General features: G+C 39.9%; 1 protein-coding gene across 1 annotated transcript in view; it reads right to left on the bottom strand.

The window, feature by feature from the left end:
• Positions 1 to 16,394, bottom strand: part of MFSD4A (major facilitator superfamily domain containing 4A) — a 97,355-nt gene that overhangs the window by 34,175 nt on the left and 46,786 nt on the right. The window contains exons 2-3 of the mRNA XM_001371914.3: positions 4,368 to 4,566; positions 2,945 to 3,184 (exon numbers count right to left, since the gene is read on the bottom strand). Of these exons, the coding sequence (XP_001371951.1) occupies positions 2,945 to 3,184; positions 4,368 to 4,566 (439 nt within the window). The remainder of the gene's footprint in view (positions 1 to 2,944; positions 3,185 to 4,367; positions 4,567 to 16,394) is intronic.

Raw genomic sequence — 16,394 nt, 5'->3', positions numbered from 1 at the left:
CCAAGCCCGGTTCTCTATCCACTGAGTCACCTAGATGCCTCTATAAAACCACTTTCTACAATATAATTCACTGGTCAAGAGGGTGGCTGATTCTAACTCCTCTCTTCCCTTACCATGTCTACTTCCCAGAAATCTCTTTCCCATGTAAAGCTTGGAAATAGTTTTCCAAATTCTTTGCTTTTGCAATGGCCCAACTCCCAGGCTTTGCTGTTAGCTTAAGCTTCCTTGCTCACAGGAGACTTAGAAGTTTGTTTAAACAAGGTACTGGATAAGCCATCACTATGATCCTCCTGAATCATCCCTGGTGGATTTTCTCTTAGATTTATATGGAACTTTATGTTGTACAAAGCAATTGACAGTTTTCATCTCCTTTGATCCTCATGATTGCCCTATGATCTAGGCCTGGCAGGGATTATTATCCTATTCTCCAGAGGGGGAAACTGAGGATCAGAAATGCCTTATACCATTTGCCCAAGGTATTACAAGTAGCTCGTATGTTTGTGTATGTGTAATTGGGGTGGGAGGAGGGCAAGAAGTTGGAACAAGTGCTCCCTCCCCTGTAGTGCTATATAAGATCCTTTTAGTTTAACCATAAAACACCGATCTGGACTACTCCCAAACAGAACAAACTAAGACACGCATGGGTACACACAGAGGAACTCAATGACATAATCCATTTAGAGGCATTTATATCACCAGAAACATAGCTCTGAGAAACTAGCAAATCTAGCCTCTGCCTTCAAGAAGAACTTCATGCATCCTCCCCCAGGGCCAAGAGAAAATCTGTTCCATTTCTGCAGGGATCCAGAGGAGAAGGCTCTGCCCCCAACACCTGCCTTCCCTTCAGTGTTTTGTTTTGTTTTTTTTCCTTCAGGTAAAGTCTTCATGTTTTACCCTAATCCTTCCTGCTGCAATTTTTGTTCAAATCCTCTAAGTTGTTCTTTTAAAAAATAATAATTAAATTTATTTGTTTCTTTGTTAGATTAAAGTTCCCAGGTTTCTCTCTCCTTCACTCTCTTCCCCTCACTGAGTGAGAGAATGAGAAGGCATCATTGATTAAAAAAAAAAAAGTATTCATATATAAAACTACTCCTTGCTCATTTCTCTAGAGGTGGAAGTGCACAAATCATTCTTCACTTTCTCTCTCCCTCCCTCCCTCCCTCCTTTCTTTCTTTCTTTTTCCTTCCTTTCTTTCTTTCTTTCTTTCTTTCTTTCTTTCTTTCTTTCTTTCTTTCTTTCTTTCTTTCTTTCTTTCTTTCTTTCTTTCTTTCTTTCTTTCTTTCTTTCTTTCTTTCTTTCTTTCTTTCTTTCTTTCTTTCTTTCTTTCTTTCTTTCTTTCTTTCTTTCTTCTTCCTTTCTTCCTTCCTTCCTTCCTTCCTTCCTCCTTTCTTTCTTTCTTTTTCTTTCTATCTTTCTTTCTTTCTTTCTTTCTTTCTTTCTTTCTTTCTTTCTTTCTTTCTTTCTTTCTTTCTTTCTTTCTTTCTTTCTTTCTTTCTTTCTTTCTTTCTTTCTTTCTTTCTTTCTTTCTTTCTTTCTTTCTTTCTTTCTTTCTTTCTTTCTTTCTTTCTTTCTTTCTTCCTTTCTTCTTTCTTCCTTCCTTCCTTCCTTCCTTCCTTCCTCTTTCTTTCTTTCTTTCTTTCTTTCTTTCTTTCTTTCTTTCTTTCTTTCTTTCTTTCTTTCTTTCTTTCTTTCTTTCTTTCTTTCTTTCTTTCTTTCTTTCTTTCTTTCTTTCTTTCTTTCTTTCTTTCTTTCTTTCTTTCTTTCTTCCTTTCTTCCTTCCTTCCTTCCTTCCTTCCTTCCTTCCTTCCTTCCTTCCTATCCTGTCCCTTCTTTCTCCTATACTTTCTGCTTTAGTAACAACTCTAAGACAGAGGAGCAAGAACTTGGCAAACAGGGTTAAGTGTCTTGCCCAGGGTCACATAAGTAGGAAGTGTCTGAGGTCATATTTAAGTCCAAGTCCTTCTGACTCAAGATCCTGCATTTTATTACCTAGAAACCCCTATATACATTTATTTTTGTCTTTAATGGGTTACCGTCCTTGCCTTCTTTTTTTTATTTTAAAAAAATCTTTACCTTCTGTCTTAGTATCAGTTCTAAAACAGAAGAGCAGCAAGGGCTAGGCATTTGGTTTTAAGTGACTTTCCCAGGGTCACACAGCTAGGAAGTGTCTGATGACACATTTTGAACCCAGGTCATCTTGACTCCAGGCCTAGAGCTCTATCCACTATACTACCTAGCTGCTCCTAGATGCTTCCTTTTCCATGAAGCTTTTCAGCTTCTCCTTCCCTGTCTTGATTCTTCGATGCTCAGCTATGAATGAGATTTTCCTCTTTAAATTTTCCCAAACACATCCTCTCCTTTCCCCTTATCACATTCTGTTTATTTGTGTGCTTATGCCCCATCCTAAGAGCCCCACGATGACAGGGGTTTTATGTTTTTCACTTCTGCAGTTCCATGATGATTAGTACAATTTTATTTTATTTTATTTTATTTTATTTTTTGGTCTAGACCTGTGAATTAATCAGTATAGAGAACTTCCTGGGAAGAAATTCTTTCTACCTATTCTTATCGGCACTTATTCTGCCATTTACTGTCTTAGAGAGTTGTCTGAACCACTGAAGAGTTAAGTAACTTGTCCAGGCCCACAGAGTCAGTGTTTGTCAGAGGCCACTCCTCACCCAGACACACCCTATCAGCTTCATCTTGCATCTCTTATATGTAACTAACACTTAACAAATGTTGAATTTCATTGTATTGCCCCTGAAAAGAGTTGAGTTAGATCCTTTTGGGTCATATAGTCTTGTTTTCCAACCCTGGCATCATTGGGGCACCACCCTTCAAAAAGCATCTCCTATCACAGAAACACAGGATGTTAGAGCTAAGGGAAGTTATACTGACATCCACCATTATCCTACCTTACCGCCATCTCCGGGGTGGTACTCACATTGATCAAGGCCATGATCCAGAAGGCATAAGACATCTGATTCCCTACCCAAGCATGGGCAGGCAGCTCATGGTGGGTCAAGTTGGGCTGAGCATGGTGGGGTGTCAAGATTTTTTGGAAATGGGAGCTGTCTCTGTCATGGTTCGTGGCATTGGTTGGCAGACAATCATTTTCAGAAAGGAAAGGGTCAGCGATGAGGGGGCTCAAAAAGGCACCAAAGCCCACGAAAAAATGAAGAACCTGGTGGGAAATAGTGGTGAGACAACCAATGTACAAATGGACTCAGTTACTGCCTCTACCTCTTCCATCCCCTACTGGATCCCACAGGATCAAAGGATTTAGAGGTAAAAAGAACTTAGAAGAATGTTTAGTTAATTTCTCTCATTTTTCATACGGGGAGACTAAGGCTGATGGAGGGAATGTGATTTGCTTAAAGGTCACAAAGTGAAAAATGAACCAATATGGAATTTGAACCCAGGACCTTTGACTTCATATATGGTGTTCTTTTTGCTACATTATGATGCAGAATGGATATTTCTGCAGCCACCAGAAGTTTGGACCAGGTGACCTCTAAGCTTCTTTCCATTTCTGATATTCCATTAGGGGGACTATCCCCTGATTAAGGAGGAAATAAAAATTCAAGAAATGGGGGCTGTCTCCCCTGAAGGATGGAAACCCCTTTCTCAGCATGTTCCTGAAAACCACCTTATGTGTAAGAACCAGAGAGTCCAGAATGTAAGGGCTGGAAAGAACCTTGCAGATCATGTAGCTTAATTGCCACATTATAGAAAAGAGGAAATCAGCTCAGATGGGAATCAACCTCCCCAAGAGAAAGTGGCTTTGTCTCCAAATGTTCTTTTCACAACACTGGGCTGTGATACTTCCCACCCTTGGCTAAAATTTAGCTTTAAAAATAGAACATTTTGACGCCCTAGTCCTATATTGGGGGGAGGATACCCAAGCTTAGCAGCTGGTTAGCATCCCTAAGAGGAAGGAAGAAATTGAGGCTACTTTGAATTGGAACACCTGAGTGTTTGGAAGGAGGATGGGCAAGGTGGATGATGGGGAAGAGGGATGGATGGAGACAAAAGCTAGATGGGGAGGAGAGATAAAGAGCACCGATTTGGGAGTAAGAGGTTTTGGAATCAAATCCCATCTCCTCCACTTACTACCTGTGTGATATTGGGCAAGTTGTTTCAACTTTTTGGGAATCACTTTTTTATCTATAAGGTGAATTGGGTCTATTGATTTCTAGGATTTCTGCCAACCCTTAATTTTATGAGTATGAAATAAAATAGAAATGAGGGAATTTGGTAGGGAAGATAGATGGATTGGGTTGGAGACCTGGAAATGTATTACATAGAGATCCCCACTCATCATCACCACCTAAAAGGCCCTGTTCCTCAATTGTTCCCAGGCTCACCTGGAGGAAGACAGCAGAATCCTTTTGGTAGATCTTCACCAACTGCATGTTGGCCACTGTATCTATGAATCCCATGGCCATACCAGCTATGGCTATGACTATAGCCAACACCACCACATTTTGGCAGAAGGGGATGACAGCAAACACTAGTGAGATGGTCAGAGATGAAGTGAAGAGGACCCACAGTGACTTGGCCAGCCTGAGTAGGGAAGTAGTTGAGGAGTCAGTGAGGTAAATAAAGTCTTCCTCTAAGGGCAACTAGGTAGCACAGAGGATAGAGCACTGGGCCTGGAATCAGGAGGACCTGGATTCAAATCTAGCCTTAGACAGTTCTTAGACATGTGACTTTGAACAAGTCATTTAACTCCAATTGCCTAGTCCTTGTTGTGCTTGTATCCTAGAGCTGATCTTCAGATAGAAGGTAAGGGTTAAAAAAAATAAAAGAAAAGAAAGGCTTCCTCTGGCATTCTCCATGAGGCCCATTCCCCTTGGGGAGAACCGAGGTGGTATTACCTCTATTTGCTGAGTGACTGTGGGGAGATGACCTTTCTCTGGGTCCCATGACAGGGGAGAGATAGATCCTTCTTTCTTTTTTTTTTTTTAAATTTTATAGTATTTTATTTGATCATTTCCATGCATTATTCATTAAAGACAAAGATCATTTTCTTTTCCTCCCCCCACCCCCTGTAGCCGACGCGTGATTCCACTGGCTATCACATGTGTTCTTGCTTCGAACCCATTGCCATGTTGTTAATATTTGCATTAGAGTGTTCGTTTAGAGTCTCTCCTCTGTCATGTCCCCTCAACCGCTGTAGTCAGGCAATTGCTTTTCCTCGGTGTTTCTACTCCCACAGTTTGTCCTTTGCTTATATTCAGGGACATTACACCGCCACTAATGGAGAAGTCCATTACGTTCGATTATACCACAGTGTGTTTGTCTCTATGTACAATGTTCTCCTGGTTCTGCTCCTCTCACTCTGCATCACTTCCTGGAGGTCGTTCCAGTCTCCATGGAATTCCTCCATTTTATTATTCCTTTTTGCACAATAGTATTCCATCACCAACATATACCACAATTTGTTTAGCCATTCCCCAATTGATGGGCATCCCCTCGTTTTCCAATTTTTGGCCACCACAAAGAGCGCAGCTATGAATATTTTTGTACAAGTCTTTTTGTCCATTATCTCTTTGGGGTACAGACCCAGCAGTGCTATGGATCAAAGGGTAGACATTCTTTTATCGCCCTTTGTGCATAGTTCCAAATTGCCCTCCAGAAGGGTTGGATCAGTTCACAACTCCACCAGCAATGAACTAGTGTCCCTACTTTTCCACATCCCCTCCAGCATTCATTACTTTCCATAGCTATTATGTTAGCCAATCTGCTTGGTGTGAGGTGATACCTCAGAGTTGTTTTGATTTGCATCTCTCTGATTATAAGAGATTTAGAAGACTTCTTCATGTACTTATTAATAATTTTGATGTCTTTATCTGAAAACTACCTATCCATGTCCCTTGTCCATTTATCAATTGGGGAATGGCTTGATTTTTTGTACAATTGATTTAGCTCTTTATAAATTTGAGTAATTAAACCTTTGTCAGAGGTTTTTATGAAGATTTTTTCCCAGTTTGTTGTTTTCCTTCTGATTTTAGTAACATTGGTTTTGTTCGTACAAAAGCTTTTTAATTTGATGTAGTCGAAATTATTTATTTTACATTTTGTGATTCTTTCTATGTCTTGCTTGGTTTTAAAGTCTTTCCCCTCCCAAAGGTCTGACATGTATACTATTCTGTGTTTACCCAATTTACGTATGGTTTCCTTCTTTATGTTTAAGTCATTCACCCATTTTGAATTTATCTTGGTGTAGGGTGTGAGGTGTTGATCTATTCCTAGTCTCTCCCACACTGTCTTCCAATTTTCCTAGCAGTTTTTATCGAATAGTGGATTTTTGTCCCAAAAGCTGGGGTCTTTGGGTTTATCGTATACTGTCTTGCTGAGGTCACTTGCCCCCAGTCTATTCTACTGATCCTCCTTTTTGTCTCTTAGCCAGTACCAAATTGTTTTGATGACTGCTGCTTTGTAATATAGTTTGAGGTCTGGGATTGCAAGGCCCCCCTCATTTGTGTTTTTTTTTCATTATTTCCCTGGATATCTTTGATCTTTTGTTATTCCAAATGAACTTTGTTATGGTTTTTTCTAAATAAGTAAAGAAATTTTTTGGGAGTTCCATGGGTATGGCACTAAATAGATAAATAAGTTTGGGTAGGATGGTCATTTTTATTATATTGGCTCATCCTATCCATGAGTAGTTAATGTTTTTCCAATTGCTCAAGTCTAGTTTTAGTTGTGTGGTGTTTTGTAGTTGTGTTCATATAGTTCCTGTGTTTGTCTTGGGAAATAGATTCCTAGGTATTTTATTTTGTCTAAGGTGATTTTGAATGGGATTTCTCTTTCTAGTTTTGTTGCTGAGCTGTGTTGGAGATATATAGAAAAGCTGATGACTTATGTGGGTTTATTTTGTATCCTGCAACTTTGCTAAAGTTGTTGATTATTTCAATTAGCTTTTTGGTTGAATCTCTAGGATTCTTTAAGTAGACCATCATGTCATCTGCAAAGAGTGATAACTTGGTCTCCTCCTTGCCTATTTTGATGCCTTCAATTTCTTTTTCTTCTCTAATTGCTACTGCTAGTGTTTCTAGTACAATGTCAAATAGTAGAGGTGATAATGGGCATCCTTGTTTCACTCCTGATCTTATTGGGAATGCATCTAGTTTATCCCCATTGCAGATGATATTTAGCTGATGGTTTTAGATATATACTGTTTATTATTTTTAGGAATGACCCTTCTATTCCTATGCTTTCTAGTGTTTTTAATAGGAATGGGTGTTGTATTTTATCAAAGGCTTTTTCTGCGTCTATTGAGATAATCATGCGGTTTTTGTTGGTTTGCTTGTTAATGTGGTCAATTATGTGGATGGTTTTCCTAATATTGAACCAGCCCTGCATCCCTGGTATAAATCCTACTTGATCATGGTGGATGACCCTTCTGATCACTTGCTGGAGTCTTTTTGCTAGTATCCTATTTAAGATTTTTGCATCTATATTCATTAGGGAGATTGGTCTATAGTTTTCTTTCTCTGTTTTTGACCTGCCTGGTTTTGGAATCAGTACCTTGTTTGTGTCATAAAAGGAGTTTGGTAGAACTCCCTCTTTGCTTATTATGTCAAATAGTTTGTATAGTATTGGGATTAACTGTTCTCTGAATGTTTGATAGAATTCACTGGTGAATCCATCAGGCCCTGGGGATTTTTTCTTAGGAAGTTCTTTGATGGCTTGTTGGATTTCATTTTCTGATATGGGATTATTTAAGAATTCTATTTCTTCTTCTGTTCGTCTAGGCAGTTTGTATTTTTGTATATATTCATCCATATCACTTAAATTGGTGTATTTATTGCCATATAATTGAGCAAAGTAATTTTTAATGATTGCCTTAATTTCCTCTTCATCAGAGGTGATGTCCCCCTTTTTATCTTTGATGCTGTTAATTTGTTTTTCTTCTTTCCTTTTTTAAATTAGATTGACCAGTACTTTGTCTATTTTGTTTGTTTTTTCAAAGTACCAGCTTCTTGTCTTATTTACTAAATCAATAGTTCTATCACTTTCGATTTTATTAATTTCTCCCTTAATTTTTAGGATTTCTAGTTTGGTTTTCTGCTGGGGTTTTTTAATTTGGTCGCTTTCGAGTTTTTTTATTTGCATTTCCAATTGATTGATCTCTGCTCTCCCTAGTTTGTTAATATATGCACTCAGGGATATGAATTTACCTCTGATTACCACTTTGGCTGCATCCCAAAAGGTTTGAAAGGATGTCTCGCCATTGTCATTTTCCTCAATGAAATTATTGTTTCTATGATTTCTTCTCTAACTAAACTATTTTGGAGTATCATATTGTTTAGTTGCCAATTAGTTTTTGATTTAGTTTTCCATGTACCATTACTGATCGTTATTTTTATTGCCTTGTGGTCTGAAAAGGCTGCATTTATTATTTCTGCTTTTCTGCATTTGTGTGCCATGTTTCTGTGACCTAATGTATGGTCAATCTTTGTGAATGTGCCGTGTGGTGCTGAGAAGAAGGTGTATTCCTTTTTATCCCTATTTATTTTTCTCCATATGTCTATTAATTCTAATTTTTCTAAGATTTCATTCACTTCTTTTACCTCTTTCATATTTATTTTTTGATTTGATTTATCTAAATTTGATAATGGTTGGTTCAAGTCTCCCACTAATATGGTTTTACTGTCTATTTCTTTCTTCAATTCTCCTAGTTTCTCCATTAGAAATTTGGGTGCTATATTATTTGGTGCATATATGTTGATTAGTGATATTTCCTCATTATCTAAAGTCCCTTTTAACAAAATATAATTACCTTCCCTATCCCTTTTGATCAGGTCTATTTTTGCTTTGGCTTTATCAGATATCATGATTACCACTCCTGCCTTCTTTCTGTCAGTTGAGGCCCAGAAGGTCTTACTCCATCCTTTAATTCTGACCTTGTGGGTGTCTACCCGCCTCATGTGTATTTCTTGGAGACAACATATGGTAGGGTTTTGGATTCTAATCCATTCTTCTATTCATCTACGTTTTATGGGTGAGTTCATCCCATTCACGTTCAACGTTACGACTGTCACTTGTGGACTCCCTGGCATTTTGATATCCTTCCCTAATTCTAACCTTTCTTCTTCAGCTCTACCTTTCAGTCCAGTGATTTACAGTCCCCCTTGTACTTCCCTTTCTACCCCCCTCCCTTCTTATTCCCTCCCTTATTTTCCCCTGTAGTCTTTTTAAAATTTCCCCCCACCCTCTCGCTCCCTTGTACTACTTCCCTCCCCACCAGTCTGTTTTTTACCCTTCTACTCCCCTATAGGGCGCAAATCTATTCTCTTCCCCAATGGATTGGATTGTTCTTCCCTCTTTGGGTCAGTTTCAAAGTACGTAAGAGTTGAGTATTTCCTATCTCCAACCTCTTTACCCTTCCAGTGTATTGATGTTCTCCCCCCTCCCGCCATGAGCTTCTTTGTGACATATAAATTTACCCCCATTTGTTTCTTTTCCCATTTCTTTTAGTCATAACCTCTTTTCTTTTTTAGCTTTAGTCATGTATATATATATACACATGTATATGTATTTATGCATGCATATATCTATATACCTATTTATGTCTTGTCCTTTCATCCTATATAGTTTGTTACTGTTCCCTCTGAGTGTAGTTCTTCCAACTGCTTAGGTGATAGCAACAGTTTTTAAGAGTTGCCAATGACCTCTTTTCTTATAGGGATACATATCATTTTAACTTATTGAATCTCTTAAAAAATTTGTTGTTGTTGTTGTTGTTGTTGTTGTTTTCCCCCTCTTTTTTAATTACCTTTTGATGATTCTCTTGAGTTCTGTGGTTGGACTTCAAATTTTCTGTTCAGGTCTGGTCTTTTATTTATGAATGCTTGGAACTCTTCTGTTGTGTTAAATGACCATACTTTCCCCTGTAAGAATATAGTCAGTTTTGATGGGTATTTTATTCTTGGCTGTAGGCCTAGTTCCCTTGCTTTCCGGAATATTGTATTCCATGCCTTTTGGTCCTTCAGTGTGGATGCAGACAGATCCTGTGTTATCCTCACCGTGTTTCTATGGTATCTGAATGGCTTCTTCTTGGCAGCTTGTAATACCTGTTCTTTCATCTGATTGTTTTTGAATTTGGCTATAACATTTCTTGGTGTTGTCAGTTGGGGATTAAATACAGGGGGTGATCTGTGGATTCTTTCAATCTCCATTTTCCCCTCTTGTTCTAGGATTTCGGGACAGTTTTCCTGGATAATTTCCTGTAGTATTATGTCCAGGCTTTTTCTTTTGTCATGGTCTTCTGGTAGTCCAATTATTCTTAAATTGTCTCTTTTTGAACGATTTTCTAAATCGTCTGTTTTGTGAATGAGATGCTTCACATTTTCCTCAATTTTTTCATTCTTTTTGTTTTGTTTTATAGTGTCCTGATGCCTTGTGAGGTCACTTGATTCTAGTTGTTTTACTCTGGTTCTTAAAGATTGGATTTTATCTCTGGCTTTTTGGTTGTCTTTTTCCTTCTGATCTGATTTTCTTTGAAGATCGTCTTTCATCCTCTTTATCTCGTCTTTCATCTCCTTTGCCTCATCTTTCATCTCCTTTGCCTCATTTTCCAGCTGGATGATTTTGGCTTTCAGGACACTATTTTCTTGTTTTAGTTCAAGTGCCTCTGTTTCCAGATGACTTATCTTAATTTTTAAGTTCTTTTCCCAATTGTCTTCAGCCTCTCTTAGTTGTGTTTTGAGTTCTTCCACAGCCTGTATCCAATTCGCTGGGATTTCTGGTTTATCGTTTGCTGATCTCTCCCCCTCTGTTCCATTTGGTGAGTAGTAACTGTCTATTGTAGTTTCTTTCTTCTGTTTCTGTTGTTTGTTCAAATTCACCCCTTCTTTCCTCCCTGTATTTGTCTGTGCTCTTGTTCCTCTCATTTTTTGTTTTTTTGGGGACTTCTATCAGTCTCCCCTCTTGGAGCTTTAACAGAGGATCTCTTGGTGTAATCTCTGGGGGATGGTTGTTGGGGGTTTGAGCTTTCCTGTCCTCTGGAGGCTTTTGATTGGCTTAAAGTCCAGTAGTTGATGAGGATGGATGGGGAGCCTGGGCTTCCCTGTGTTCTGGAGACTTTTGATGGGATTGAGTTCAGCTTAGTTGGGCTGGGTTTACTCTGAGTTTTAAACTTCCTGGATGGCTGGAGCAGATATGGAGGATCTCCAAAGCTCTGGCCAGGCTGCCAGGTCTATGCTCCTTCTAGGCTGCCATCTTGACTTCGCCTCTTGGTTTCTCGATAGATCCTTATTTCTCATAGATAGGGTGGGGAGGAAAGAAATAATAGAGGGAAAGGCAATCTGGACTCAAGCATGGCAGAAGTTAGAGAGGAGGCCTAGGTGGGAGCAAGAACCCAATTGGCCTTGAAATTGATTCTTCATATCTGGGTGGTCATCTTCATATTCCCCCCAGCTTCTCATATACCAAATGGTGTTCATGGAAAACTCCCTTTTCTTATCCCTAGCAAAGGGCCCACCCAGCTACTCATGGAGAGGCCTGACTTTCAGCTGAAACCACAATAATAGAGGCAGCTAGGCAGCTCAGTAAAAAGAGAACCAGGTCTGGAGACAGGAAGTCCTGGATTCAAATCTTGTCACAGACACTTCCCAGTTGTGGGCAAGTAATTTAACCTCTACTGCCTAGCCCTCACCACTCTTCTGCCTTAGAACCAGTACTTAGTATCGATTCTAAGATGGAAGCATCACAATAACTCCAGAAGAAGTAGTAGATAAGCATTTAATAATGCCACTTTAAAGATGAGAAAATAAAGGTCAGAGATTTTAACATTTGCAAAGCACTTCATGAATAGTATCTTATTTTTATATTTACAACAATCCTGGGAGGTAGGCATTATTATTATCCCCATTTTACAGATGAGAAAACAGAAGCAGACAAAGATTAAGTGACTTGCCCAGGATCACATAGCTACTAAGTACCTGTGGCCAGCTTTGGACTCAAGTTATTTCTGATTCCAATCCTGGTAATCTACCCACTGTACCTACCTGGCTGCCTCTACAACAAAATACATGCTTCAGAGGCCATCAAGTCTGACCCCTTCATTTTACAGATGAGGAAACTGAGGCAGAGAGAAGTTAAGTGGCTTGCCACACAGCTAAATAAGTGTCCGATGAAGGATTTGAACCCAAGTCTTACTTACTAAAGTCCAGTAACCACATCAACAACCACATCAGCCCCTGTCAGGGTCTGTATCAGAAAACTTCCCTTCTCGTTCTCCTTTTCTCCTTTGGCACACATTGGGCGCCAAAGACTCCCCCAAAGATGGCGGGAAGCCTTCTCCACCAAAAGCCTAAAATGAACTGAGGTATTAGCAAGAGAGAATGAAGTTAGACAAGGAGAAGAACTTGGTCCAGGACAGGAGGCTGTGGAATGGGTACATACTAAAAGGCAAGAGGGTCAATCTAGGATGCATTGGTGCTGAACTTGATGGGAGAGAGAGGAACCGGCTGACCCCTGAGGGCCTGGAAATCCCCATCCCTAAGGGAAGAAAACTGGGCTGTGATTGTGTCTCAGGCTGGAGTCTGCCTGGGTCCCCCTGCCTTTATCTGACAGTTTTGTCCAGTTCCCTAATCTCTTTCCATCTTCTCTTCAACTCCTTTATCTCAATTGCCCTGCAGATTGGCCTGCTTTCCCCATCTGATAGCCACAGTTCGTTACTTCTTTGTTCTGTTTCCAAGCTGGTCTGATGGGGGAGATTATTTATCATGTGCCCTCCCTGCCAATTGGCTTACCAATTCGGAGCTCTAAAGGAAAGGGAGGCTCTGTGTGCCCTTGTGACCACCTGGGAACCAAAGCTCTGGATTGTCACAGGCAGAGCTGGCCTTCTTTCCTTTCTTGGGGACATATTTAATGTGCACATGTCCAGTTCTCTTTAGGGGAGAGAGAAGAGCTTGGACTAGTTAGCCAGGGACCAGGCTGGCATTCAGTGTGGCTGGGACACAGAAATTAGTCCTCAAAGCCTCAGTAGTATTTTAGAATTGGCAGGGATCCGAGAGATCATGCCTAGTCCAGGGTCTCTTAACCTAGGCTCTGTGGGCAGATTTCAAGGACTGCTTGAAGTTGAATGGGGGAAAAATCCTTATTTTCATTAGTTTTTTTTTAAACTTCACTTTCTTAATAATAACTGTAAGACAAGACAAGAACTAGGCAAATGGGGTTGAGTGACTTGCTCAGAATTACACAGCTAGGAAATGTCTGAGGACAGATTTGAACCCAGGTTCTCCCAAATCCTGGTCCGGCACTCTATCCACTGAGACACCTAGCTGCCCCTTCATAACCCTTACCTTTCACCTTAGAATCAATACTATGGATTAGTTCCAAGGCAGAAGAGTGGTAAGGGCTAGACAATGGGGGTCAAATGACTTATCCTGGGTCACATAATTAGGAAGTGTCTGAGTCTAGATTTGAACCCAGGACCTCCTGTCTTTGGTCTGGCTCTCAATCCACTGAGCCACCCAGATGCCCCTCTGGCCCTTCATTAACTTTTAACTGCAATTCAGCATTTCCTTCAGTTATGAAATTTGAAAAAAAAATATTCTGAGAAGGAATCCATAGACATTATCAGACAAACCCAGATCTAGTACAACCTTCATAGTTATAGAGGAGGAAACTAAGGCTCGAGGAATTGAGATGATTTGCCCAAAGTCACACAACCATTTGCTTGTTATTGCTTTCATTCCCAGCAGCCCCAGATCTAGCATTTAGTCCAGGGTCCTACATGTATATTAGGTACTTAGTAACAAATGTAGATGCTTGCAGCTAACTAGAATCTTTCTTGTAATATTCAGTACAGGGACAAAGTATTTGGGTATACTCTGCAAATTCTGAAAATTGTCCCCTTTCTGTCTATTGGGAGGCTTTACACTTTTCTGGTAAAACAAGCCATGATTTTTCACAAAATATAAATATCACACAGAAAATCTATGCATCCATTTAAAATACATCCTAAGACCGTAAGAATGAATTTTCTTGTACACGTCTTTTTCCTTATTATCTCTTTGGGGTACAAATCCAGCAGTGCTGTGGCTGGATCAAAGGGCAGACAGTCTTTCAGTGCCTTTTGGGATGGCAGAAAATTGGAAAATGAGGGGCTGCCCTTAAATTGGGAAATGGCTGAACAAATTGTGGTATATGTTGGTGATGGAGTACTATTGTGCTCAAAGGAATAATAAATTGGAGAAATTCCATATGAACTGGAACAACCTCCAGGAAGTGATGCAGAGTGAGAGGAGCAGAACCAGGAGAACATTGTACACAGAGACAGATATACTGTGGCACAATTGGATGTAATGGACTTCTCTATTAGTGGCAATGCAATGATCTTGAGTGACTTGGAGGGATCCACGAGAAAAAAAACATTATCTGCATTCAGAGGGAAAACTGTGGGAGTAGAAACACTGAAGAAAAACAACTGCTTGATTACATGGGTTGAAGGAGATATGATTAGGGATGTAGACTCTAAAGGAACATCCTAGTGCAAACACCAACATGGAAATAGATTCTGATCAAGGACACATGTAAAACCCAATGAAATTGTTCGTCAGCTGCAGGAAGGGTGGGTGGAGGGGAGGGAGGGAAATAATGTGATTATTGTAACCAAGGAATAATGTTCTAAGTTGACTAAGTAAACTAATTCAAATGGAAAAAAAAATAAAATGCATTCTAAGAACTCCACTGCCTAGCCCTTACAGCAAATTCTGCCTTGGAACTGATATTTAGTATTGATTCCAAGACAGAAGGTAAGGGCTTAAAAACAAAAAGCCTTTGCTGCCCCTTCCAACTGTGCGCCAAGGAGGCTATCTCCATCACCTACCCTGCGTTCCAGTCTCTGGCAGTGGCAGTCTAGAACAATCCTCTTTGGAGACCTCACCAATGAACTTTCCCCTCTACTTTGCTCTCCCTGTGGTATTTCCTAAGAACTTTTTTCATGCGTGACAGAAGTTCATTTGATAAAGTGCTTCAAGCTAAAGTGTTAACAGGTTTTCACTTCTAACAGAGTTATTATTTAAAGAGAGAAAAAAAGAAGCTGTAACAACTCCTATCCTCAGATGCCAATCCTTGTGCTCCCCACTGTAAAAGAGGGCTTGGGGTACCTTCTGGCTCTTACCAGCCTACAACTTCTACTCTAGTTGGAGACACAAGTTAATTCCATTCCATTCATCAAATATCCATTCTTCAAACATTTGCCAAGCTTACCCTAAATTCAAAGCATTGTACTGGGGGTGGGAAGAGAGAAGGAGGGAAGAAATGATGTTGCTTTCTGCCTTCAAGAACCAGGCACTACAAGGCTGCTGAGATTTAATAAGAAGAAAAACAATCATCTCTTCAACCTTCCCAGAGGGTAGCTCAACTCCCAAATCATCCTACTATGTAACTCTTGTCCATGGAATTGGAATCAGAGGAGCTGGGTTCAAATTCTGATTTTAACGCTTTCTACTTGTGTCACCTTGGACAAGTCACTTCATCAACCTTGACCTCAATTTCCTTCTCTGTAAATTGAGGGGACTGAACTGCTTGAATCCTGAGCTTCCTTCCTGCTCTTGATCTAGCCCCCTATGATTCTATATCTTCCAACAGAGAAGTATAAGATGAGAATAGAGGAGAACCCCTGGGATGATGATATGTTAGTTAGTGTATGTGAACTGGTGAACTAACTCTCAGAGAAACTCCTTCCCTATGTGGGTAGAGAGCAAATGGCTGCCCTCTATCTCATCCTAGGTCACTAATGGTGAAATTGAAGGGGTAGCAGATTGTCACAGAGTAGAGATCACTTCAGGAATTAGGATGTAACGGCTGGCTAGGAAATTTGAGGTTACCTAGCACTTCCTTAGATGATCTCTTTCTCAAACAGATCTGCAGAGGGAAACCAGTATCGGACTCACCAAGCTTTGACACTACTTGGGGCTAAGGAAAGGTTTCCCTCCTAAACCTCCTTCTCCCCAAACCCTCTTCATCCTCTAAGTATTATCTGACTGCATATGAATATAAATTTAAATATGATTTAGTATATCACTAACAAGGGAATGATTGAGGAAAGATGGAAGCAGGAGATCCCTAAGCTAAATGTCCAGACCGTACTTGAGTCCCCTGGCCTTGGCCAACAGTCGGGACCAATCTGGAAACCAATTCTTCCTTTCTCTTATGCTATACAAGCTTAAACTAATGTTTAAGTAGTAGTTTGAGTCTTAAAGATATGTTGTTACAGAGGCTGATGCTTTATCTTCAGGACTGACACACAGCCTAAGCTGAAATGTCCTGTCAATTCACCAAGTTCTTGATAAGAAGAGAATCAAAACTGTTTATAGACCCCAGAGACATTGAAGTCAGTTGGGGACACTTCTGGGAAACAGATGGGATTC

The sequence above is a fragment of the Monodelphis domestica genome, chromosome 2 (genome assembly GCF_027887165.1).
Source record: "Monodelphis domestica isolate mMonDom1 chromosome 2, mMonDom1.pri, whole genome shotgun sequence".
NCBI lineage: Eukaryota > Metazoa > Chordata > Mammalia > Didelphimorphia > Didelphidae > Monodelphis > Monodelphis domestica.
The sequence above is the reverse complement of the archived record's forward strand: the minus strand, read 5'-3'. Positions and strand labels throughout refer to the sequence as shown.